The sequence below is a fragment of the Portunus trituberculatus genome, chromosome 18, assembly GCF_017591435.1.
Source record: "Portunus trituberculatus isolate SZX2019 chromosome 18, ASM1759143v1, whole genome shotgun sequence".
Taxonomy (NCBI): Eukaryota; Metazoa; Arthropoda; class Malacostraca; order Decapoda; family Portunidae; genus Portunus; species Portunus trituberculatus.
In genome coordinates this window covers 2,464,792-2,489,249 of record NC_059272.1, presented here as the reverse complement: position 1 = coordinate 2,489,249, position 24,458 = coordinate 2,464,792, and the positions used below count along the sequence as shown (strand labels likewise).

At 46.8% G+C, this 24,458-nt stretch overlaps 2 protein-coding genes and 1 non-coding gene across 3 annotated transcripts; 2 read left to right on the top strand and 1 right to left on the bottom strand.

Annotated features, from left to right (window-relative positions):
* Nucleotides 1–436: 436 nt before the first annotated feature.
* LOC123505724 (flocculation protein FLO11-like) lies at nt 437–3,153 on the top strand. The gene is made up of 4 exons (XM_045257374.1): nt 437–653; nt 1,416–1,756; nt 1,788–2,653; nt 2,685–3,153. The coding sequence occupies exons 1-4, from the start codon at nt 437–439 to the stop codon at nt 3,151–3,153; spliced, it is 1,893 nt and encodes a 630-aa protein (XP_045113309.1).
* A 13,997-nt stretch (nt 3,154–17,150) lies between these two features.
* On the top strand, nt 17,151–18,647 carry LOC123505722. Its single transcript, XM_045257372.1, has one exon. It carries the CDS (start codon nt 17,151–17,153, stop codon nt 18,645–18,647), a length of 1,497 nt encoding a protein of 498 aa, XP_045113307.1.
* Nucleotides 18,648–24,199: 5,552 nt separating this feature from the next.
* On the bottom strand, nt 24,200–24,271 carry Trnae-cuc. The gene has a single exon. It is a non-coding gene; the product is annotated as a tRNA-Glu (tRNA).
* Between the last annotated feature and the right edge of the window lie 187 nt (nt 24,272–24,458).

Here is a 24,458-nt window from a genome sequence, read left to right as displayed (position 1 = left end):
GAGGAAGACGAGGAAGAGGAAGAGGACACACGATTGGAGGTGAAATATTGAGGCAAAGAGGAGGACGAGGAGGAAAAGGAAAAGAGGCAAGATTAGCGGTGAGGCAGAGACGAAAAGAAAGAGAAGAACAGGTAAGAAAGAGGTAAGAAAGGTGGTGAGGGACAGAGGATAGAGGAAAAGACGAGTAGAGCAGTGAGGTTGTAAATAAGATACCCATTTTCTCTTTTTACCTTATTTGCTGTTTTCTTTGCCCTATTCTGATTCCCCCCTCTCTCTCTCTCTCTCTCTCTCTCTCTCTCTCTCTCTCTCTCTTTTCATCCCTTCTTCAGGAGGAACCACGCCCTCCTCACTGCCGAAACCCTCCCCCAGCCAACGCACACACACACACACACACACACACACACACACACACACACACACACACACACAGACAGGCATGGCCTTCACCGGTTGGGACTGGGCGGTGTTCGTGGGAGCCCTATCGGCCACGCTGGGGACGGGGTTGGTTGGAGGATGGGTGGCGCGGCGCAGGACGGAGCGGGGCGACCTGAAGGGCAAGGCTGCGAAGTTCTTGATGGGCGGCAGGGCGCTCAACCCGCTGGCGGTGGCGCTGTCAATCATGGTGAGCGCCGTGTCTGCCGTGACGCTGCTAGGTGAGTGCTCCAGTAGTAGTAGTAGTAGTAGTAGTAGTAGTAGTAGTAGTAGTAGTAGTAGTAGAAGTAGTAGTAGTAGTAGTAGTAGTAGTAGTAGTAGTAGTAGTAGTAGTAGTAGTAGTAGTAGTAGTAGTAGTAGTAGTAGGAGGAAAGTGAAGATGAATGAGGAAGAGAGAAGGTGAGCAGAGAGCAGTAACATTTATAAGTTTCTACAAAACAAAACCACGTCCTCACACTCTTTGTCTTCCTTGTCCGGGAAATTAGAACATGATTAAGTCAACGTGATTTGTCGTATGATTTTATATGGCAGGAATATTATCCCCATTCATACATTTATCATTAATGCGTTCAACGAAACAAACAATGAGTACAATTTGGTGGTGGTTGGCAGCAGTGTTTGTTTGCCATCACCTCAGCTGTTTGAGCCACGCAGCCCAGACCACGCTGCCTCACCGTTCTACTACAGGCAACATGGAAAATTTTACGAAGAGAACCAGCCCAATTACTGCTGCAGATTTATTAATAGACTTCTAAATAAAAGCAGAAGTGGCCGTATAGTGGTCTTAACACGGGAGATAATCGTCACCTCCTTCAGTTGTGCAGGCTATGGAAAAAGGAAAGTCCACCAGCTATCTTGATAAATGGGTACGAGAGAGACGATAGTGACCGGGCATTTTACATTCGAATCTCTGACTGTCCTGCCTTTGACCAGAAGAGTACTGTGTCAGCGAGTGAGGTCACTATCTCATGCCCCGTGCCAAGCTCATATGACCAGACCACAGCAGGCTACCACAGAGACCAGACCACAGCAGGCTACCACAGAGACCAGACCACAGCAGGCTACCACAGAGACCAGACCACAGCAGGCTACCAGAGACCAGACCACAGCAGGCTACCACAGAGACCAGACCACAGCAGGCTACCACAGAGACCAGACCACAGCAGGCTACCACAGAGACCAGACCACAGCAGGCTACCACAGAGACCAGACCACAGCAGGCTACCACAGAGACCAGACCACAGCAGGCTACCACAGAGACCAGACCACAGCAGGCTACCACAGAGACCAGACCACAGCAGGCTACCACAGAGACCAGACCACGGTAGGCTACCACAGAGATCAGACCACAGCAGGCTGCCACAGAGACCAGACCACAGCAGGCTACCACAGAGATCAGACCACAGCAGGCTACCACAGAGACCAGACCACAACAGGCTACCACAGAGACCAGACCACAGCAGGCTACCACAGAGACCAGACCACAGCAGGCTACCAAAGAGACCAGACCACAGCAGGCTACCACAGAGACCAGACCACAGCAGGCTACCACAGAGACTAAACCACAGCAGGCTACCACAGAGACCAGACCACAGCAGGCTACCACAGAGACCAGACCACAGCAGGCTACCACAGAGACCAGACCACAGCAGGCTACCACAGAGACCAGACCACAGCAGGCTACCACAGAGACCAGACCACAGCAGGCTACCACAGAGACCAGACCACAGCAGGCTACCACAGAGACCAGACCACAGCAGGCTACCACAGAGACCAGACCACAGCAGGCTACCAAAGAGACCAGACCACAGCAGGCTACCACAGAGACCAGAGACCACAGCAGGCTACCACAGAGACCAGACCACAGCAGGCTACCACAGAGACCAGACCACGGTAGGCTACCACAGAGACCAGACCACAGCAGGCTGCCACAGAGACCAGACCACAGCAGGCTACCACAGAGATCAGACCACAGCAGGCTACCACAGAGACCAGACCACAACAGGTTACCACAGAGACCAGACCACAGCAGGCTACCACAGAGACCAGAGACCACAGCAGGCTACCACAGAGACCAGAGACCACAGCAGGCTACCACAGAGACCAGACCACAGCAGGCTACCACAGAGACCAGACCACAGCAGGCTACCACAGAGACCAGACCACAGCAGGCTACCACAGAGACCAGACCACAGCAGGCTACCACAGAGACCAGACCACGGTAGGCTACCACAGAGATCAGACCACAGCAGGCTACCACAGAGACCAGAGACCACAGCAGGCTACCACAGAGACCAGACCACAGCAGGCTACCACAGAGACCAGACCACGGTAGGCTACCACAGAGACCAGACCACAGCAGGCTACCACAGAGACCAGACCACGGTAGGCTACCAGACCACGGTAGGCTACCACAGAGATCAGACCACAGCAGGCTACCACAGAGACCAGAGACCACAGCAGGCTACCACAGAGACCAGACCACAGCAGGCTACCACAAAGACCAGACCACAGCAGGCTGCCACAGAGGCCAGACCACAGCAGGCTGCCACAGAGACCAGACCACAGCAGGCTACCACAGAGACCAGACCACAACAGGCTACCACAGAGACCAGACCACAGCAGGCTACCACAGAGACCAGACAACAGCAGGCTACCACAGAGACCAGACCACAGCAGGCTACCACAGAGAATACATCGTCATCGTCATCTCCTTCGTAATGTATCTTGCACGGTGCATACTAAGCCACCAACACGTACGTTTATCGTCCTACAGCCGTGCTTACCCCGCATGCCACTCTGTCATTGTATTTTTACTGTATTTTAGTCGCCTCACATAATGCATCATGTACTTGTTTCACAGCCGTTCTCGCTTGGTGGGAATGTGGGGAGGGGAGGGGGAGGAATGTGGGTGCGACCTGTTGAAGAGCCCAGTTATTTCACCTGCACCCCTGACAAAGGGATTGTATTTATTTTACTGTGATATATTCTGCCAACAAGCTTTTGACAGAAATATATAGTATCATGCCAACGTGAGGGTCTCAATGTCCTGCAACTATCCGATGAGCAGCTACACATCATTGCTCGTCTTTCAGGCCAAAATTTTCAAAAGGTTTTTTCTTTGTTTTGCTTTCACCAGTGCATGAAATGGTGGTAATCCTGATTCCAGCAAGCACAAATCATTAACTGTTGTTTTTCTGACACTCAGCAGTTTTGTGGTACACAAGATGTATTACTTCCCAACTGCCTTCACATTACTAAAAATGATGAAAAAGATAAAACATTTGAATAATTTCAGAGAGAGAGAGAGAGAGAGAGTGTGTGTGTGTGTGTGTGTGTGTGTCAATGAACCTAACCTAACCCATAACCTAAAAATACCAAACCTTAACCCAAACCCAAACCCACTCTATCCTAAGTGGGGGAAACATTACAGCTATATATTTTCTTCTAATTCACATCTCATTCAACTGCTAACCTCAGCCCCGCGGCATAGAGAGAGGCCATGAAGAGCCCCGTCACGCCGTAGAGGCTTGAGAGGTGGTCCATCACGTAGAAGAGCACGATCTGGTCTGCCTTCTGGATCGCCCCCGTCGCCGTGGGGTCACAGTTGGCGTACACGGCGAAGATTGCCACGCCCATCATGTTACAGCAGGAGCTCACAAAGAGGATGATGGTGAAGTTGAGGTAGTGAGTGAGCTCTAGGAGATGGTAAAAATCCAGGCACTGAGGACACCTGAGACTGAACATAAGAACACAAGAACATAGAAAAATAAGTGAATAAGCAGTCAGGCCTACACGTGGCAGTCCCTGTAGCAAACGTACCGTGCCTACCCTTATCCACATATCCACACCCACTAACTACGTCTAAACCTTTTCTCAAACTCCCTAATGACAGTACCAACAGCCTGATCACGGAGACTGTTCCACTCCATCACCGCTGCATTCACTGGAGAGCCGTGACATGCTTGGTGATCACACAAATGGACTCAAGAGGGTTACAAGAGTGCAGCGGTGTAGTAAGTAGTTCTCAGGTGAGCGGATTCGACACCTGGCCACTGTCTGAGGTTAAGAAAGATATCGACTCCGAAAATGCGTAAGAAAAAAAAATCTTCGGTCGGAGGCATGTGTGTGTGTGTGTGTGTGTGTGTGTGTGTGTGTGTGTGTGTGTGTGTGTGTGTGTTTTTCACTGTTTGATCTGCTGCAGTCTCTGACGAGACAGCCAGAAGTTACCCTACGGAACGAGCTCAGAGCTCATTATTTCCGATCTTGGGATAGGCCTGAGACCAGGCACACACCACACACCGGGACAACAAGGTCACAACTCCTCGATTTACATCCCGTACCTACTCACTGCTAGGTGAACAGCACCTACACGTGAGAGGAGACACACCCAAATATCTCCACCCGGCCGGGGGATCGAACCCTGGTCTTTTGGCTTGTGAAGCCAGCGCTCTAACCACTGAGCTACCGTGTGGGTGTGTGTGTGTGTGTGTGTGTGTGTGTGTGCGTGCGTGCGTGCGTGCGTGCGTGTGTGTGTGTGTTTCACTGTTTGATCTGCTGCAGTCTCTGACGAGACAGCCGGACGTTACCCTACGGAACGAGCTCAGAGCTCATTATTTCCGATCTTCGGATAGGCCTGAGACCAGGCACACACCACACACCGGGACAACAAGGTCACAACTCCTCGATTTACATCCCGTACCTACTCACTGCTAGGTGAACAGCACCTACACGTCAAAGGAGACACACCCAAATATCTCCACCCGGCCGGGGAATCGAACCCCGGTCCTCTGGCTTGTGAAGCCAGCGCTCTAACCACTGAGCTACCGGGCGTGTGTGTGTGTAATTTTTTTCACTGTTTGATCTGCTGCAGTCTCTGACGAGACAGCCAGACGTTACCGTACGGAACGAGCTCAGAGCTCATTATTTCCGATCTTGGGATAGGCCTGAGACCAGGCACACACCACACACCGGGACAACAAGGTCACAACTCCTCGATTTACATCCCGTACCTACTCACTGCTAGGTGAACACCACCTACACGTCAAAGGAGACACACCCAAATATCTCCACCCGGCCGGGGAATCGAACCCCGGTCCTCTGGCTTGTGAAACCAGCGCTCTAACCATTGAGCTACCGGGCCGCGTGTGTGTGTGTGTGTGTGTGTGTGTGTGTGTGTGTGTGTGTGTGTGTGTGTGTGTGTGTGTGTGTGTGTGTGTGTGTGTGTGTGTGTGTGTGTGTGTGTGTGTGTGTGTGTGTTTAACTTCAAATTAGTGTTGAGAGGTAACACACTAAGAGCAAACCTCACTCACCTGACAGCCTTTTCCACGTGGCCACCGAGCACATGCGCTGCACCTGAGCCTGGGACATCCCATACATCTGCACAGAGAGGAAGAAGCCCTGCACAGTGCCCAGCCACAAGCTATGACGCTGCAGGGGATTCGGGTCCACGCTGGAGGAAGGGGAGAATAATGACAGGGGCAGTACTGGAAAGGACTGGGTGGGGAAAGTGAAGGGGCGGTATAGTTCGACCACTCATAAAACCAGGGTTTGTGTGGGGTCAGCGAGGTGTTCCCCTGCCTTCCTCTGCTCTGATTGGTGAGTGATGACCTGCCACCCTTAGAAAAATTATTGTTTCACTTCTTGCCCATTTTAGAACCACGGAGAAAGTCTGCAAAAGCCATACTATTTTTTTTTTTTTTCGCCAACTCTGTCCAATAGGTATTTCACGTTTCATTGTTGTTGTATGGGTACTCCTCGCATGTTAAGCTTGTTTTCTTGGATATAGTAGGATATATACTTTGAATTACAGCGTTAGTATATATATTTACCTATCTGTGATGTCTTTTATATACATCAGAGCAATCACACGTCGCTAATGTATGAAGTACTGCACCGCCGCAGACAGGGAATACCCTCGCTGAGCCCACCACAACCCTGGTTAGAGTGGTCGCACTATAGCGGGGAGTGGTCGGAATGGGAAGGGATGGGTGAATGGTGAAGATAGGCACGAGGGTGTTAAGGAAGGGAAAGGGGGAGAAAAGGAATGAAGAGAAGAGAGAAAAATGAATAGCAAATAAAAGAAAGGAACGCTGAAAGAAAAGAAAGAAAGGAAGGTAAGAGAACGAAAGGAGAGAAACGGAAAGGAAGGGAAAGAAAAAGAAGAGCAGGAAAGGGAAGAAAATGAAAGATATAAGACTAAAAAAGAAATGAGAGGAAAGGAAAGGAATGTAATACAATTTTAATAATAAGTTAAGAGAAATGGCAACATTTGCTATTTTTCACTCGTGGGGGAACTCTTCACGCTGGTAAAGTTTTATTGAATAAAATCGTAAGCGGTTTCACGAGCTCATTTTTTTCCTTCTCTAAGAACCCTGGATGATATCTTGGCTGGCCCAGGTGTTTTGTTTACGTTCATGTTGTTGATGACTGAGATGATTCGGTTTTCTGTAATGGTGAAGTCTGGCAGTGTGGTGTTTGTCATTTTCTGTTGTTAGTGGACTAGTCTTTGATGCCACGACCCTCTTGGTTTTTACAGAGCTGCAAAATTCTTTTGGGTAAGTTTTACAAGAGTTTGCAATCTGAGCCTCAACAGATTTTTGCTGCATCGTGTCAAATTTTTTGCTTGTCTACGCAATCTGTCGTGCTCTTGCTTGTCATTACCATGTCGTGTTAATCTAAATTTGTGGTACCCTTCTTTCTTTGTGAGAAGACAGCTTCTAATTTCATTATTCCACCATTTCGGTTTGGTGTTTATTATTTTCTTTCTGATTCGTAGCAGTACACACAACGTAGCTGCTTCATTTATCTTTGGCAAACATTTCCCATACTTTATTTACGTCTGGTGTTTCCAACAGTTTGTTCCTATTAATAGATGGAAGCTGCATGCGGAGTCTTTCGTAGTTAGCACGCCGATAGTCTGCTGGTACTTTTTCTTGGTTTTCATTTGCTTTAGTTTTTTTTTTCTTATAATTGATTTTTAAAAAGTAAGCTGCGATGATCGCTGTCACTAAACTCTGCTCTAGAAAAGAAAAAAGCTTTTCCTTGTTAGCAGAGCGTAGTTTCGATCTACGGACCTCTGGGTTATGGGCCCAGCACGCTTCCACTGCGCCACTCTGCTGTTACTGGATCACAGGAATATAACAAAAAACAAAACAAAAGAAGAGAAAAGCGAAGAGATAGGATGGTAAATTAAGAAAATCAAAGAAAAAGAAGTCGATGGAGAAGAAAGGAATAAAAAGAAAGTGAAAAAAGTAAAAGGAATGGCTTTGCCTCACAGGCAGCCTCCAGGTACGAGTATATCAGCATTACATCTACGAACATTAGAGGATTTCTGACAACATGTCCTATAACACTGGCCTGACGTCACCGCCGCCACAGAGACCTTCCCCAACTCCTCAGCCCAAGAAAAATAAGATTGGGCATGTGTTACTCTGGGTGTCTAGGTGCACCATTGTTCATACTCCTGCACCACTCGTGTAAGCCTGTCACCACTGTAGGTGACCTCAACAAGCACCTCGCACAGAGACAGTTCCACCAGACGAAGACAGTGTTAAGACTCACCAACCACGTCAGCTTCCTCACCCACGTCTGTGTCTTCATCTGACTTTATAATTGCCGACCTGCCCACCAGCACAGTCACTTGGCTCACGCTACCAACAGCTGGTTCCTCCAACCCCACCCCCCTTGCCTGTTCTCTTCAGTACCACACGGTGAATTGTTCGGAATTGATTGCGCGAAAGTGAAGAGCTCGAAATTAATTGCTCGATAAAAAAAAAATTTCAAATTATTAATTGCTCTGAAATAGTAGTGGTGTAATGAGAAATATCGGCCAAAGTAGAGAGAGAGAGAGAGAGAGAGAGAGAGAGAGAGAGAGAGAGAGAGAGAGAGAGAGAGAGAGAGAGAGAGAGAGAGAGAGAGAGAGAGAGAGAGAGAGAGAGAGAGAGAGAGAGAGAGAGAGAGAGAGAGAGAGAGAGAGAGAGAGAGAGAGAGAGAGAGAGAGAGAGAGAGAGAGAGAGAGAGAGAGAGATGTAAACAGTATATATGAACTCTCTCTCTCTCTCTCTCTCTCTCTCTCTCTCTCTCTCTCTCTCTCTCTCTCTCAGTAACCCCTTGCTGCGTTGCTCGCTGTCAACACCCACCTCCACCACCGCGTCGTGTCCGCCACATCACCCAACACAGACGCCACTGTCAGCAAGAGCAACGCACACACAACACAACCCAAGACACCATCAAACACAGCAAATGCAATGTAAGTAACGGTATTAGCAACATGAACAGATTAAAAGTACTTTGGGGAGCGCAAAGAAAGGTGTGGAAAGTGTTCTGTGCGACCGTAGAATTAGTGAAACGTGGGGAGTGTTGTCCGTAGAGTTTAAGCCGCGCGGTGCAAGTCTCGGCAGGAGTTTTGAATCATTGTATTTCTTTCTCAGTTCGATATATTTTTTTTTTCCTAAGTAATTCGAATTGTTGGTCTTGAGGCTTGATTTTTTTTTCTTTTTCTTCATATTCATACATACATACATACATACATACACGCGTTGCAGTGGTAGTGATGATAAAAAGTTTCCGATTTTCTATGTGTATTTCATTGGCAACTTATACGATTCACAGTATTTTGTGGTTTTGTTTTACGTCTCTTCCTACACACGCATAGAATCATGATAATGTCGATGATGATGATGATAGTATCAATAATAGAAATGACAATAGTAATAATAATAATGACAATAATAATAATAATAATAATAATAATAATAATAATAATAATAATAATAATAATAATAATAATAATAATAATAATAATAATAATAATAATAATTATTATTATTATTATTATTATTATTATTATTATTATTATTATTATCATTATTACTAATATTATGATTATTATTATTATTATTATTATTATTATTATTATTATTACTATTACTATTCTTATTATCATGAAAATAATCATTATAAAACTAGATATATAAATAAGTAAGTATTTGGTTGATGCAAATAACTGAAATTTTATGGCGTCTCATTATTGTTAAATCCTGCAAATTTACAATATAAACAACATACAATTAATCCAGAGACGAGTATTAACAATTAAGAGAAGACTGCAAGGCAAGGCTAATGACAGTGAATATGGTTGCTATGGGGGGAGGGGCAAGCCACACGTACAGAGAGCAGCCCAGCCACTGTGTGGTAATTCAGCACAGAGAGAACGTCCTGCAAGACTGACTGCTAAGGTGAGCGTTTCCAAGCATTTCCACCAATTCATGATTCAAGAATTTACTTTTCGAGCAATTGGTTTCGCCCAATTTACTGTCGAGTAAATCATTTCGATCAATTCGCACCACACAGCCACCGCCCATCGGTCATGGTGAGGCAGGACTCGCACCGTCTGGCTCCGGGACAAAGGAGACTGGAACCCAATGAAGGCAACACTAGATAGCATTGTATGGTCTGACGTAGTTACTGGTGACGTCAACACACAAGAAAGAACTTTTGCTGACATCCTGATTGTCCTTCCAGAGAAAGATTTGTGCCTTGCCAATTATATAACTCCAAACCGGGAGACCAACCCTAGTTTGGCTTTCAGTGGAAGACAGCAGTTGATAGGAAGAGCAAGGCTTGGCTACAGTACAGCTATTTGTTATGAAAATGATTAATACTGAACTCAAACCAATACTGCAGCACCTTATTGGCCCTTTGCTTAACTACGATTCAAGCAAAGAAAAAAACATCACATCAGCTTTTCTCCATCCTACTCATCCCCCTTCCACTCACTCCCTCCCTCCACCAATCCCCACTACTCACTTCAACAGCTCCACCCTGCCGTGCTGTCTGGCCACCTCCCACACCTTGCCCAGGCCGCCCATCTCCACTATGGCCGTCACCAGGATTACCAACACGCCCGCAACCATCACCACCACCTGCAGCATGTCCGTGTACACCTCCGCCAGCACGCCGCCCTGGGGATGAGGTGACGGAGGCGATGAAGGAGGGTGGAGAGAGTGGTGGTGGTAGTGGCGGTGCTGAGGATGAATGTAATGGTGCATGTAAATGACTGACACTATTCTCTCTCTCTCTCTCTCTCTCTCTCTCTCTCTCTCTCTCTCTCTCTCTCTCTCTCTCTCTCTCTCTCTCTCTCTCTCCCCATCTCTCTCTCTCCCCCCATCTCTGCGGCCCTCGATGTACTGTTGGAGAGATCAAAAAAGGGGATAACTTTGAAGGGGTGAGAGATAGGAGAGGGAAATGGTGTTGGGAGGGTGTCAAGGCAGTTATTGAAGGAAAGGGTAAGAATGAAAGGGTGTTGGCAGTCTGTTATGGTATTAGGTAGTGTTACAGTTGATGGTGTTGAAGGTCCTGGAATGGTGTTCGAGGGTGTTGAAAAAGTGAGTTAAGATGTCGGAGGTTTTAGAAGATATGTAAAAGGTGGAGTTTTTTGGGAAGTGTATTTTTTCATGTCAGAGGGGAAAAATCTGGCCAAGGGCAACAAAAATCATTAAACTAAACGACCCACTTATAGATGCCAGTCCCCCAACAGGTCCAAGAGAGTTACCTAAAGAAAATGAAATAAATGTCTTGAAATTTATCTCTTTTTTTATGTAGGAGAGAGGGCCAGCCAAGAGCATAAAAAAAAAATTAAGAAAAAAAAAGGCCCACTTGGGTGCTGGTTCTCTAGAGGAAAGAAAAGCGTTAGCCAAAATTAAATGAGGTCATAGCAAGATGGAAATAAGCAGAATGTATGGAGTTTCTGTGAGGAAGGATATGGATATGAGAAGTCAGGAGATTGTGTGGGAAGCATGAGGAGGAGAGGAAGTGTAAGAGCAATAGTTAGACAATAATGACATCGATAAGAAATAAGAACTTTGAAGGAAACGCAAGGAAGGTGTGAGGCAACAGCTCCAGTTCTCAAACACTTTTGTGCTTCACTCTCTAACATTTCAAAAGGCTTTATTTAAATTTACAAGAGTTTTAAGGTGTTTTTACGGATCTAGAGGCAGATTAACAAGATTTCTACATTTCTAACTGGAGAAACACTCTTGAGAACCCGGCTATTAACCTCAGTGACCTTTGAAAACAGTCGTGGTGAGAGAGCGAAGTGTTTCTGAATATGGAACAATGTGTTTCATGGAGGAAAAACAGATAAAGGAAAGTGAAGAGAAAAAATAAAGAAAATAGTAGAAGGAAAAGAGGAAGAAGCAATTTCCAAACACCACGCATTAACTTCACCCAATCCAGGTCAAAAAAGAAGAAAAAGAAAAAGAAAGAGAGAATAAAGAAAGAAAAACACAAAGCTATCTACAATTTCAAGTGATGGAGGTGACATTACAAGAAAGAGATCAGGTGGTGGTGAGTGGTGAGTGGTGAGTGGTGTGACGGAAGTGGGCCCTTACCGTCAAGACACTGGTGAGGCGGAGCGGGTACAGCACCTTCAGATTGACTAAGTGGACGAAGACAAAGCCCAGAGCACGGCCGAAATGGTTCATCCACAATTGTGTTCCAAAAGCGTACATCTCTGCCGCATTGCCTAAGAGAGAGAGAGAGAGAGAGAGAGAGAGAGAGAGAGAGAGAGTATTTTTAGTTCCTTTACCTGTTTCGATAAGTATATTATACCTTCTTGTTCAACACTTCAGTTTATGATATCTATTTTTTTTTTTTTTTCATTCTTTTCCCTTCCGCCCCGTAGGCGCTCCTTCTCTACCTCCTCCTCCTCTTCTTCCAGCATGTCTATTTTTTCTTAACCTCCTCCTCCTTCAATGATCTCATTCCTCCTCATATATCCATGACTCTTGCTCTTCTTCCTTCTCTTGTTTCTGCTCCTCTCCCGATGTCCTTGCTCTTCCTTCACTATTATTTTATAATCTTGTTCGCCTTCCTCCTCCTCCTCCTCCTCCTCCTCCTCCTCCTCCTCCTCCTCCTCCTCCTCCTCCTCACCTGCTTGACCTCTTCTTGTGTGGACGTGGACGTGCTCGTGACCTCTGTTCCACCTTGCTGTGTCACCGTGGACCTGAGTTGCCCTCCGCATTGGCTAAGTGCTTTGGTTAAATTTACTCAAGGTTATTTTTTTTCTGTACTTTTCAACATTACTTCCGCTGTCTAGATATCTTGATTAACTTAACAGAACACACACTCTTACACACAACCACCAGTGCTGCACACACTCGTGACAGCAACCATTAACCAGATAGCTTCATCGGTTTTTCTTTCCTCTTCATTTGTTACTAATATTTCTTTGTTTCTTAACCAGTTTTACTTATTAGGCTTTGTTTCTTGCCTTATGTTATCCAGTATTTGTTTTGTAAGTCGCCTTTTATGTATGTGTAGTCCTAACCTACTACCTTCACATTGCTAACTGGAAATTCCCAAGGGATCAACGTAACCCTTGAGCGCCGACCCAGACACCCATAACCTGACTTAACCCTTAATTCTACAGGCTAGGCGATCACTTTTCAAGTTGCGTTTAATCTCTTAATTACTCACCTGTTTCAAATCTATTCCCAATTTCTCAGTGCCTTTGTTCCTTGTATTGTTTTGGTTTGGTTTTCACAACACCAAAGGCTACCCATTCCATGTGTTCTGGCTGTGGGAATGACTTCACCTGGGAGTTGTTCTTGCAGCAAGATAGTCAACTATGTTGTCTGTTTTGCAACTCCCAGGTAAATGCATTGGCTGAGATCAGGGAAATGAAAAATGAAGTAGCAGGTCTGAGGGACGAACTACATAAGGTCAAGAAGTTAGTGCAGGATGGTAAAGCCGTCAAAGTCGCTAATGTAAATCAGGAAGAGAGCAAGGTAGATGATTCAATAGGTAGAGATGATGGCTTTCAGACTGTTAGAAATGGTAGAAAGGCCAATGTTCAGACTATAGACAGCGCCTCCACAACACTACAAAATAGGTTTGGCTCATTGCAAAAGGAGACCGAACCCGAATTGGATGTAATTCTAGTAGAAAACATAGGCTGCAAGGTTGAGGACATCACGGAGAGAGTTGACCACTTACTGGAAAACTCTAAGGAGAAACTATAGAGCCATTAGTCTAAAACTACTTATATGAGACAAAATCACTTCCTTCCTCAACAGCGACAAATTGATATCAGACTTCCAATATGGTTTCCGGAACAACAGATCATGCTTAACTGATCTCTTAGAATCTTTTAATTACATAATCTCTAATTATGATGAGCGAACCACATCTGACATAATTCATCTAGACTTCAGGAAGGCATTTGATACCGTACCACATAAACGTCTCTTGACGAAACTGAAAGCACATGGAATGGGAGAACAGTTGTGTGGTCGGATTGAAAGTTGGCTAACCAATCAGAAACAACGAGTAGTTATAAATGGAGAAGCTTCTAACTAGCTTCAAGTTACGAGTGGTGTCCTCCAGGATTTATTTTTCGGTCTGTTACTTCCTATATATATATATATATATATATATATATATATATATATATATATATATATATATATATATATATATATATATATATATATATATATATATATATATATCTGCGGCATTGTATCGAAAATATAGAAATCCTCTGACGACACTAAACTAGGCGGAGAAGTAGTCACAAGAGAGACTGCGATGTCATCCAGCGTGATTCAGATAACCTTAGTACTTGGAGTGGTAAATGGCTTTTGAATTATAAATAGAGATAAGCTTAAAGTAAAGCACATCGGCCATATCAATGTAGAATATAGTTATAATTTACGGTCAACTCTCGATTAACATGAGCTGAATAAAGCGATTTCGATTTAACGTGATTTAAGATTTAAGGAGAGTCAATTAAATAACGCGATTTATTCCATGCAACGCGGGTCAACTCGACTCGATGACGTCACGTGCACCCACGCTGCTTCCAGGAGAAACCGCACTGAGACGCTCTCAGCCATGTTCTTAAACAGTAACTTCCACCTTCGTCAGTTGAAGGATACCGTTCAGGAGAAAAATAATAATAATAATAATGATAACAATAATGATAATTTACTCACCGCATCTCCATCGCCTAGATTTTCTCTCAGAATTCAATTTAGCTTACAATCAGGTGTGTGTTTATCGCTTAATTTCTGAAAATAACAATAAAAACAATACTACTACTACTCTCTCTCTCTCTCTCTCTCTCTCTCTCTCTCTCTCTCTCTCTCTCTCTCTCTCTCTCTCTCTCTCTCTCTCTCTCTCTCTCTCTCTCTCTCTCTCTCTCTCTCTCTCTCTCTCCCAGGCGGTAACAGATAGTAAGCCGTTATCTGTTGCAATTGAAATGACACTTGGGCATAATTGTAGCTTATCACGTCATGTTAGTGGTCTAATAGATAACGACGTGGATGCTGTACTGGTTGCTGTGAATGAGTTAAAGAAAGAAAAGAGTAAGAGCTTCTTCCTCCTTCAAGTATGTGATGTATTGTACTTTAAATTCCAGTATTGTGTACATGAAATATAAAAGATTAAAAAAAAAATGATATTAAAGAAATCGAGCGGATATCATGGACAAAATTAAGATTAAGTGCTCACTCCTTGGAAATCAAACACTGTGTCTCATCCTATCCTATTTTATCCCCTTCCCTTCCCTTCCCATCCCATCCCATCCCATCCCATTCCATCCCATCCCATTCTATCTCCATCCCATCCCATCCCCCTTCCATTCCCTTCCCATCCCATCCCATCACATCCCATCCCTTTTATCCTTTGACCTTCCTCAAGACATCACCACGTAACTGTCTGCTGTTGCGTCCTCGTCAGATAAACCTTAACTGATTATCTTGTGGAGGTTACTCTTATTGTCACTCAGCCAGAGATAGCTCGTGCTTACCTTTTTTCTATGAGTGGGTGGATCTATAAGTGGTCAAGGCCTGGAGGAGGAAGTGGAGGAAAGGGAAGAGGAAGAGGAGGAGGAGGAGGAGGAGGAGGAGGAGGAGGAGGAGCTAACGTGTGCCCAACGACAAGGAGGAAAATATTATTGGAGATTTGTAAGAAGAAAGGGAGAGAGATGAGTAAAAGGTGTTAGAGAGAGAGAGAGAGAGAGAGAGAGAGAGAGAGAGAGAGAGAGAGAGAGAGAGAGAGAGAGAGAGAGAGAGAGAGAGAGAGAGAGAGAGAGAAAGAGATAAATACGAGACAGAGAGAAATTCCACAACATACTACTTACTAATCTTTTTATCTCCAAAGCACTCACATCAACTAAAAAATATAAAAAAAAGAAACGAAAGAAAGAAAAAGATACAAGAAAAAAATGCTTGTCACTGATTATGGTATCTAGGAAGACCTTTATCTTTTATTTCCTTCCCTTTTTTCATCATTATTGGCCTAGTGAGTGTGGTACAGGACGGTACACATTTTGGGGATCTTGGAAGGCAGTACTGTGGCAGAGAGGACGACGAGGACGAGGAAGACGAGGAGGACACACGATTGGAGGTGAAATAGTGAGGCAAAGAGGAGGACGAGGAGGAAGAGGAAAAGAGGCAAGATTAGCGGTGAGGCAGAGACGAAAAGAAAGAGAAGAACAGGTAAGAAAGAGGTAAGAAAGGTGGTGAGGGAAAGAGGATAGAGGAAAAGACGAGTAGAGCAGTGAGGTTGTAAATAAGATACCCATTTTCTCTTTTTACCTTATTTGCTGTTTTCTTTGCCCTATTCTGATTCCCCCCCCCCCTCTCTCTCTCTCTCTCTCTTTTTTCATCCCTTCTTCAGGAGGAACCACGCCCTCCTCACTGCCGAAACCCCCCCCAGCCAACGCACACACACACACACACACACACACACACACACACACAGACAGGCATGGCCTTCACCGGTTGGGACTGGGCGGTGTTCGTGGGAGCCCTGTCGGCCACGCTGGGGACGGGGTTGGTTGGAGGATGGGTGGCGCGGCGCAGGACGGAGCGGGGCGACCTGAAGGGCAAGGCTGCGGAGTTCCTGATGGGCGGCAGGGCGCTCAACCCGCTGGCGGTGGCGCTGTCAACCATGGTAAGCGCCGTGTCTGCCGTGACGCTGCTAGGTGAGTGCTCCAGTAGTAGTAGTAGTAGTAGTAGTAGTAGTAGTAGTAGTAGTAGTAGTAGTAGTAGTAGTAGTAGGAGGGAAGAGTGAAGATGAATGAGGAAGAAGAGAAAGGTGAGCAGAGAGCAGTAACATTTATAAGTTTCTACAAAACAAAACCACGTCCTCACACTCTTTGTCTTCCTTGCCCGGGAAATTAGAACATGATTAAGTCAACGTGATTTGTCGTATGATTTTATATGGCAGGAATATTATCCCCATTCATACATTTATCATCAATGCGTTCAACGAAACAAACAATGAGTACAATTTGGTGGTAGTTGGCAGCAGTGTTTGTTTGCCATCACCTCAGCTGTTTGAGCCACGCAGCCCAGACCACGCTGCCTCACCGTTCTACTACAGGCAACATGGAAAATTTTACGAAGAGAACCAGCCCAATTACTGCTGCAGATTTATTAATAGACTTGGTGAGCCAGGAAAAAGAGCTTCTAAATAAAAGCAGAAGTGGCCGTATAGTGGTCTTAACACGGGAGATAATCGTCACCTCCTTCAGTTATGCAGGCTATGGAAAAAGGAAAGTCCACCAGCTATCTTGATAAATGGGTACGAGAGAGACGATAGTGACCGGGCATTTTACATTCGAATCTCTGACTGTCCTGCCTTTGACCAGAAGAGTACTGTGTCAGCGAGTGAGGTCACTATCTCATGCCCCGTGCCAAGCTCATATGACCAGACCACAGCAGGCTACCACAGAGACCAGACCACAGCAGGCTACCACAGAGACCAGACCACAGCAGGCTACCACAGAGACCAGACCACAGCAGGCTACCACAGAGACCAGACCACAGCAGGACCACAGAGACCAGACCCAGAGACCACAGCAGGCTACCACAGAGACCAGACCACAGCAGGCTACCACAGACCAGACCAGCAGGAGACCAGACCACAGCACAGCAGCAGGCTACCACAGAGACCAGACCACAGCAGGCTACCACAGAGACCAGACCACAGCAGGCTACCACAGAGACCAGACCACAGCAGGCTACCACAGAGACCAGACCACAGCAGGCTACCACAGAGACCAGACCACAGCAGGCTACCACAGAGACCAGACCACAGCAGGCTACCACAGAGACCAGACCACAGCAGGCTACCACAGAGACCAGACCACAGCAGGCTACCACAGAGACCAGACCACAGCAGGCTACCACAGAGACCAGACCACAGCAGGCTACCACAGAGACCAGACCACAGCAGGCTACCACAGAGACCAGACCACAGCAGGCTACCACAGAGACCAGACCACAGCAGGCTACCACAGAGACCAGACCACAGCAGGCTACCACAGAGACCAGACCACAGCAGGCTACCACAGAGACCAGACCACAGCAGGCTACCACAGAGACCAGACCACAGCAGGCTACCACAGAGACCAGACCACAGCAGGCTACCACAGAGACCAGACCACAGCAGGCTACCACAGAGACCAGACCACAGCAGGCTACCACAGAGACCAGACCACAGCAGGCTACCACAGAGACCAGACCACAGCAGGCTACCACAGAGACCAGACCACAGCAGGCTACCACAGAGACCAGACCACAGCAGGCTACCACAGAGACCAGACCACAGCAGGCTACCACAGAGACCAGACCACAGCAGGCTACCACAGAGACCAGACCACAGCAGGCTACCACAGAGACCAGACAGAGGCTACCAGACCACAGAGGCTACCCAGACCACAGCAGGCTACCACAGAGACCAGACCACAGCAGGCTACCACAGAGACCAGACCACAGCAGGCTACCACAGAGACCAGACCACAGCAGGCTACCACAGAGACCAGACCACAGCAGGCTACCACAGAGACCAGACCACAGCAGGCTACCACAGAGACCAGACCACAGCAGGCTACCACAGAGACCAGACCACAGCAGGCTACCACAGAGACCAGACCACAGCAGGCTACCACAGAGACCAGACCACAGCAGGCTACCACAGAGACCAGACCACAGCAGGCTACCACAGAGACCAGACCACAGCAGGCTACCACAGAGACCAGACCACAGCAGGCTACCACAGAGACCAGACCACAGCAGGCTACCACAGAGACCAGACCACAGCAGGCTACCACAGAGACCAGACCACAGCAGGCTACCACAGAGACCAGACCACAGCAGGCTACCACAGAGAATACATCGTCATCGTCATCTCCTTCGTAATGTATCGTGCACGGTGCATACTAAGCCACCAACACGTACGTTTATCGTCCTACAGCCGTGCTTACCCCGCATGCCACTCTGTCATTGTATTTTTACTGTATTTTAGTCGCCTCACATAATGCATCATGTACTTGTTTCACAGCCGTTCTCGCTTGGTGGGAATGTGGGGAGGGGAGGGGGAGGAATGTGGGTGCGACCTGTTGAAGAGCCCAGTTATTTCACCTGCACCCCTGACAAAGGGATTGTATTTATTTTACTGTGATATATTCTGCCAACAAGCTTTTGACAGAAATATATAGTATCATGCCAACGTGAGGGTCTCAATGTCCTGCAACTATCCGATGAGCAGCTACACATCATTGCTCGTCTTTCAGGCCAAAATTTTCAAAAGGTTTTTCTTTGTTTTGCTTTCACCAGTGCATGAAATGGTGGTAATCCTGATTCCAGCAAGCACAAATCATTAACTGTTGTTTTTCTGACACTCAGCAGTTTTGTGGTACACAAGATGTATTACTTCCCAACTGCCTTCACATTACTAAAAATGATGAAAAAGATAAAACATTTGAATAATTTCAGAGAGAGAGAGAGAGAGAGAGTGTGTGTGTGTGTGTGTGTGTGTGTGTGTGTGTGTGTGTGTGTGTGTGTGTGTGTGTGTTGTGTGTGTGTCAGCCAGTCAGTCAGTCAGTCTCTCTCTCTCTCTCTCTCTCTCTCTCTCTCTCTCTCTCTCTCTCTCTCTCTCTCTCTCTCTCTCTCTCTCTCTCTCTCTCTCTCTCTCTCTCTCTCTCTCTCTCTCTCTCTCTCTCTCTCTCTCTCTAATGAAAAGCTGATGAAATTACAGAGAGAGAGAGAGAAGAGAGAGTGTCTATCTCTCTCTCTCTCTCTCTCTCTCTCTCTCTCTCTCTCTCTCTCTCTCTCTCTCTCTCTCTCTCTCTCTCTCTCTCTCTCTCTCTCTCTCTCTCTCTCTCTCTCTCTCTCTCTCTCTCTCTCTCTCTCTCTCTCTCTCTCTCTCTCTCTCTCTCTCTCTCTCTCTCTCTCTCTCTCTCTCTCTCTCTCTCTCTCTCTCTCTCTCTCTCTCTCTCTCCCTAGATGTAATTATGCAGTGTAAAACCGTGGCCTCATCTCCTTCTCTATCAATAGTGATGAAGGTTAGGCTTTGAACTCCTCCATAATAAAAATGTCTTGAAACCTCCCCTCTTAAAACAAGTCAAGTTGTAAGAAGACGGAAATATAGAAGCAGGCAGGAGTTCAAGAGTTTACTAGAGTAGTCAGTCAACCAGTTTCAGTTTAGTTTTAACTTTTATTTCTTTTTTTTATCTATTTGTATTTCATCTCATCTTATTCACTTTATTCTATCTACTCATCTACTTAAATAAAATTAAAAAAGAAAAGGAAAAATAAGGAAAAAAAAGGACAAACACATGCAGATAAGCGAGGAAGAAAAACACACACACGCACGCACGCACGCGTGTGCAGTATGTGGCCGCAAAGAGTCACTACAGCCAGTGAAGGAATGCACTAAGGAAGGGTGTCCAAACATCTGTCACGTGAATTGTCTGGGCGTGGCAACAGAGTTCAGCTGTGGCAACACCGCACAGCTCCGTGACCTGGCGGGGATCAGCGACCCTGTGATTCCTTACTCAAGAAATCACCAGGCAACTACTGATCTCCAAACCCAGACGGACTCCGCCCCGCAACGAAGTGTAGAGGAGCCTCAGGACGACTTAGGAGACCTACAGAAGGAGGAACTGGTGAAAATCGCCAGGAACCTTTGAAAGGAGCTCGCCTCATCAAAGAGTCAGCTGAGCTGCTACAGATCCGTCACGGCAGGTCTTGCTGACAAGTGGGTAGTGCTACTAGAGGCAGTATCTATAGTGGACACTCTCCTAGCCACCCTCGCTAGTGAGGGCCTGGTGCAACAGACAATAGCGTGCACGGCTCGTCCTCATAAAATTGTGAGCGAAACAGGTGAGACTGTGACTGTGGGCTCAGGGGAGTGTGATTCCTTCTCTTCTCCTTCCCTTACATCCCCCTCTTCCTCACCCAACACCACTGTCCCCACCCCGCCTTGCTTGGCAGCTTCCTCTGCTGAGACACACAAGGGCTCCACTCACGGCTCCTCACAGCTCCTCACCACCACAGTGGCCTGTTGCCGCACCTGCCTTCCTAGCTCACTATGGCGCCGGACACCTCTACTACCTGGCGCCGCCACACTCCGCTCAACAGTGAACTGACGATAGTGTCGGCCAATGTGAGAGGGTTCCATACCAACATTGGGGAGCTCACTCACAGAGCCATAACCAGGAACAAGGCAGACATTGTGTTCGTGTGCGAGACCTTCCTGGACGACAACATACCTCCAAGCTACGCCCGCGTCCGGGGTTACTCGCCCTGGATAAGAAAAGACCGCTCCACACGGGGAGGTGGCGTGGCCTCCTGTTATAAAGAGTGTGTTAACGTTCAGGTGGTAAAGTCTCCCACGAACATGCCCAGTGACCTGGAAATGCTATTTTGGAAAATAATAGACAGTGTGGGTAGAAGTGTACTGTGCATTGGCTGTTATCGTCCTCCTTCTCAAGGCGCAGCGATAACACCTCACAGAAAACCTGGACCTATTGTTGACGGCCAACCAGTGTGAGGGAGTGATAATTGTAGGTGACTTGAACCCACACACAGTGCACGCCTCATTTAACACGCTACTGGTGGTACATGACCTACATAATCATGTCACCTTCCCCACTCATGTCTCTGGGTCATCTCTTGACCCTGTGGTGACCGATCTCCACCCCAGTCATGTTAAGACACCACCAACGATGCCTCACACCATAAAGGACACACTTCTGGAAGTTAAAACGAGTGAATCCGAAGTGAGGAAAAAGCTTCTAGAAGTGGATGAAAATAAGGCGACAGGGCCGGACAATATAAGCCCTCGCTTGCTCCGTCAGTGTGCTAATGAGCTGGCGCGACCACTCGCCTTACTGTTCACTCGGTGTCTCGAGTCCGGCACGTGGCCGGCAGCCTGGAAAACGAGCAATGTAGTGCCAGTTCACAAAAAAGGAGGCAAGAACCAGTGTAAAAACTATCGCCCTGTGTCCTTACTGTCGGTGCTCAGTAAGGTTCTGGAGGCTATTATAACCTCTAGGGTCACTGAGCACCTAGAGAAACACCATTTTCTGTGCGTCAGGCAGTTTGGTTTTCGGCAGGGTAGATCCGCGGCAGACCTACATCTGCTGCTTGCCACCCAATTGAGTGCTGCACTTGATCAGGGCAAAGTACAGAACCGAGCAGCAAGGCTTATCAGGGACACTGCTGGGCAGCAGCCACGACTCCACAACCTCCAGCATCGCCGTGACGTGGCGGGACTCACGGTGATGTACAAAGTGCAGGTGGAAAGAGTGAGCCACATGCAGGAGCTTCATCTGCCTGCACGCTCCCCTCAGGTCACCACCCGCATGGTCACCCAGACACCTGGTGAGCTCCTGCTGACCCGATGCAGGACATGGCATCACCAGAGACAATATAGAAACTCGTGTGCAAGAAAATGGAACACTCTGTTGGCCTCACAGGAGATAAACCTCAGTGACACAAACACTCAGACATTTAAAGTGCAAGTGAACCATTGGTTACTGAGGCAAGGGTAACTCATGTACAGTGAACGTAGTATATTCAGTGTTACAATATAAGTTATTGTTGTACATACAGAATGTAATATACATCACCAGGGTCAGATTTTAAGATAGGTTGCACTAACCCTGTACCCTTTAGTCTGTAAAAACAACGTTCTTATGTAATGTAGAAGTTGTTTTCCCTGTACATTTGATCAGTATAAAAAAGAGAGAGAGAGAGAGAGAGAGAGAGAGAGAGAGAGAGAGAGAGAGAGAGAGAGAGAGAGAGAGAGAGAGAGAGAGAGAGAGAGAGAGAGAGAGAGAGAGAGAGAGAGAGAGAGAGAGAGAGAGAGAGAGAGAGAGAGAGAGAGAGAGAGAGAGAGAGAGAGAGAGAGAGAGAGAGAGAGAGAGAGAGAGAGAGAGAGAGAGAGAGAGAGAGAGAGAGAGAGAGAGAGAGAGAGAGAGAGAGAGAGAGAGAGAGAGAGAGAGAGAGAGAGAGAGAGAGAGAGAGAGAGAGAGAGAGAGAGAGAGAGAGAGAGAGAGAGAGAGAGAGCTCTCTCTCTCTCTCTCTCTCTCTCTCTCTCTCTCTCACTCAGGCGCCTTCAGTGGTTCCTCATTCGCTATTCATATCAAATTTGCTTCTTAATGTCAATTCAAATCCATGGCGACGAGTAATTTGAATGGTGGGAATACTGGGGTACGGTGGAGGAAGAGGAGGAGGAGGAGGAGGAGGAGGAGGAGGAGGAGGAGGAGGAGGAGGAGGAGGAGGAGGAATACAAAGGAATACAAAGGAATACAAAGGAATACAAAGGAAGACAAACAGCAACAGACCCTTAGGTCCTTACTAGGCTGTTTGTGGAGACTATCTACTAACTACCAGTGGTAGAGACAGGACAGCAAAGCAGAAGGCTCCTCCCACCCACCCTCCCTCCAGCCGAGGCTGGCAGGAAAAGGCGAAACCATGTGATATTAAAAATCACATGGAATTTTAGTAGAGAGTGAAAAGGAAATGTGTAATCTACGTCTGACTACTTGTGTTTGTGGGGAAAGTGTTAACGCTTGGTAATGTCATGTTGTGTGTGCATTGTGTACGTGGATGCACAGTGTGTATGTCGAATGGGTGGTGCGGCAGCCTTGCCTGGCGCTTTCTAGGAGGCAGCAGTCAATCAGGCCCCAGCTCCGTTCAATCCACTGAGATAGCATACTTTCCTGTAGGGACGCCGTACGCTGATAACCCCTTGCAACATTGATCCCTGGTACTTAGTTCCCGATGATGATCAATGGTTGACAAGGCCCTCTCCAAACACGGCCCGTCACAGGTCGAGAGTAGTAGTAGTGATCGTTCACTCTGGGCTATCTGTGCGTGTATGCAGTGTAGTGTAGTATGTATGTAAACACAGTGTGGAGTCAAAAAGGTGGTGCGGCAGCCTTGCCTGGCGCTTTCAAGAGAGGCAGCAGTCAATCAGGCCCCAGCTCCGTACAACCACTGTAAAAGTGCACTTCCCTTTAAAGGGCGCCGCACACTGTATGGTTACCCCTGCAGTGGTGACCCCTGGTATCTTAAATCCCGATGATGGTCATCTACTGTCAGGGCTCTTGACTATCCACAGCCCTTCACAGATCAAGAGTAAAAGTAGTGACCGTTGTCACGGTGTTACTTTTTAGGAAGTTAACCCCTTTAATTCTTTTGTCCAGCTCTGCTCTCCTTGGACCACGGTGAGAGTGGGCAACTAGTAGTTATGCCATATTGTACATTAGTTTAAGTTCCTTTATATTCATTATTAGTTAATAAGAGTGTGTTTCTTTAGAATGTTATGTGTTGTAGGTAAGGATGTTAGTGAGTAAGGACAAAATTATTTATATTTATAGCATTAAGTATGTATTTGCGGGACGATATGTTTTCAGCTTTCTGTAGCTGTCCTGGAGGTCGGTAAATGGACACCAAATATTTTCCCGTGCCGGGAATCGAACCCGGGCCTCGCGGGTGAGAGCCGCGTATCCTAGCCACTAGACCACACGGGACTTGTAATGAATCATGCGCCGCCCGAAAAGGAAGAGGAGGAGGAGGAGGAGGAGGAGAAAAAGAAGAAGAATGAAAAGAAGAAGAGAAGAAGAAAAAAAACAAGAACAAGAACAAGAAGAGGAAGAGGAAGAGGAAGAGGAAGAAGACGAAGACGAAGACGAAGACGAAGACGAAGAAAAAGACGAA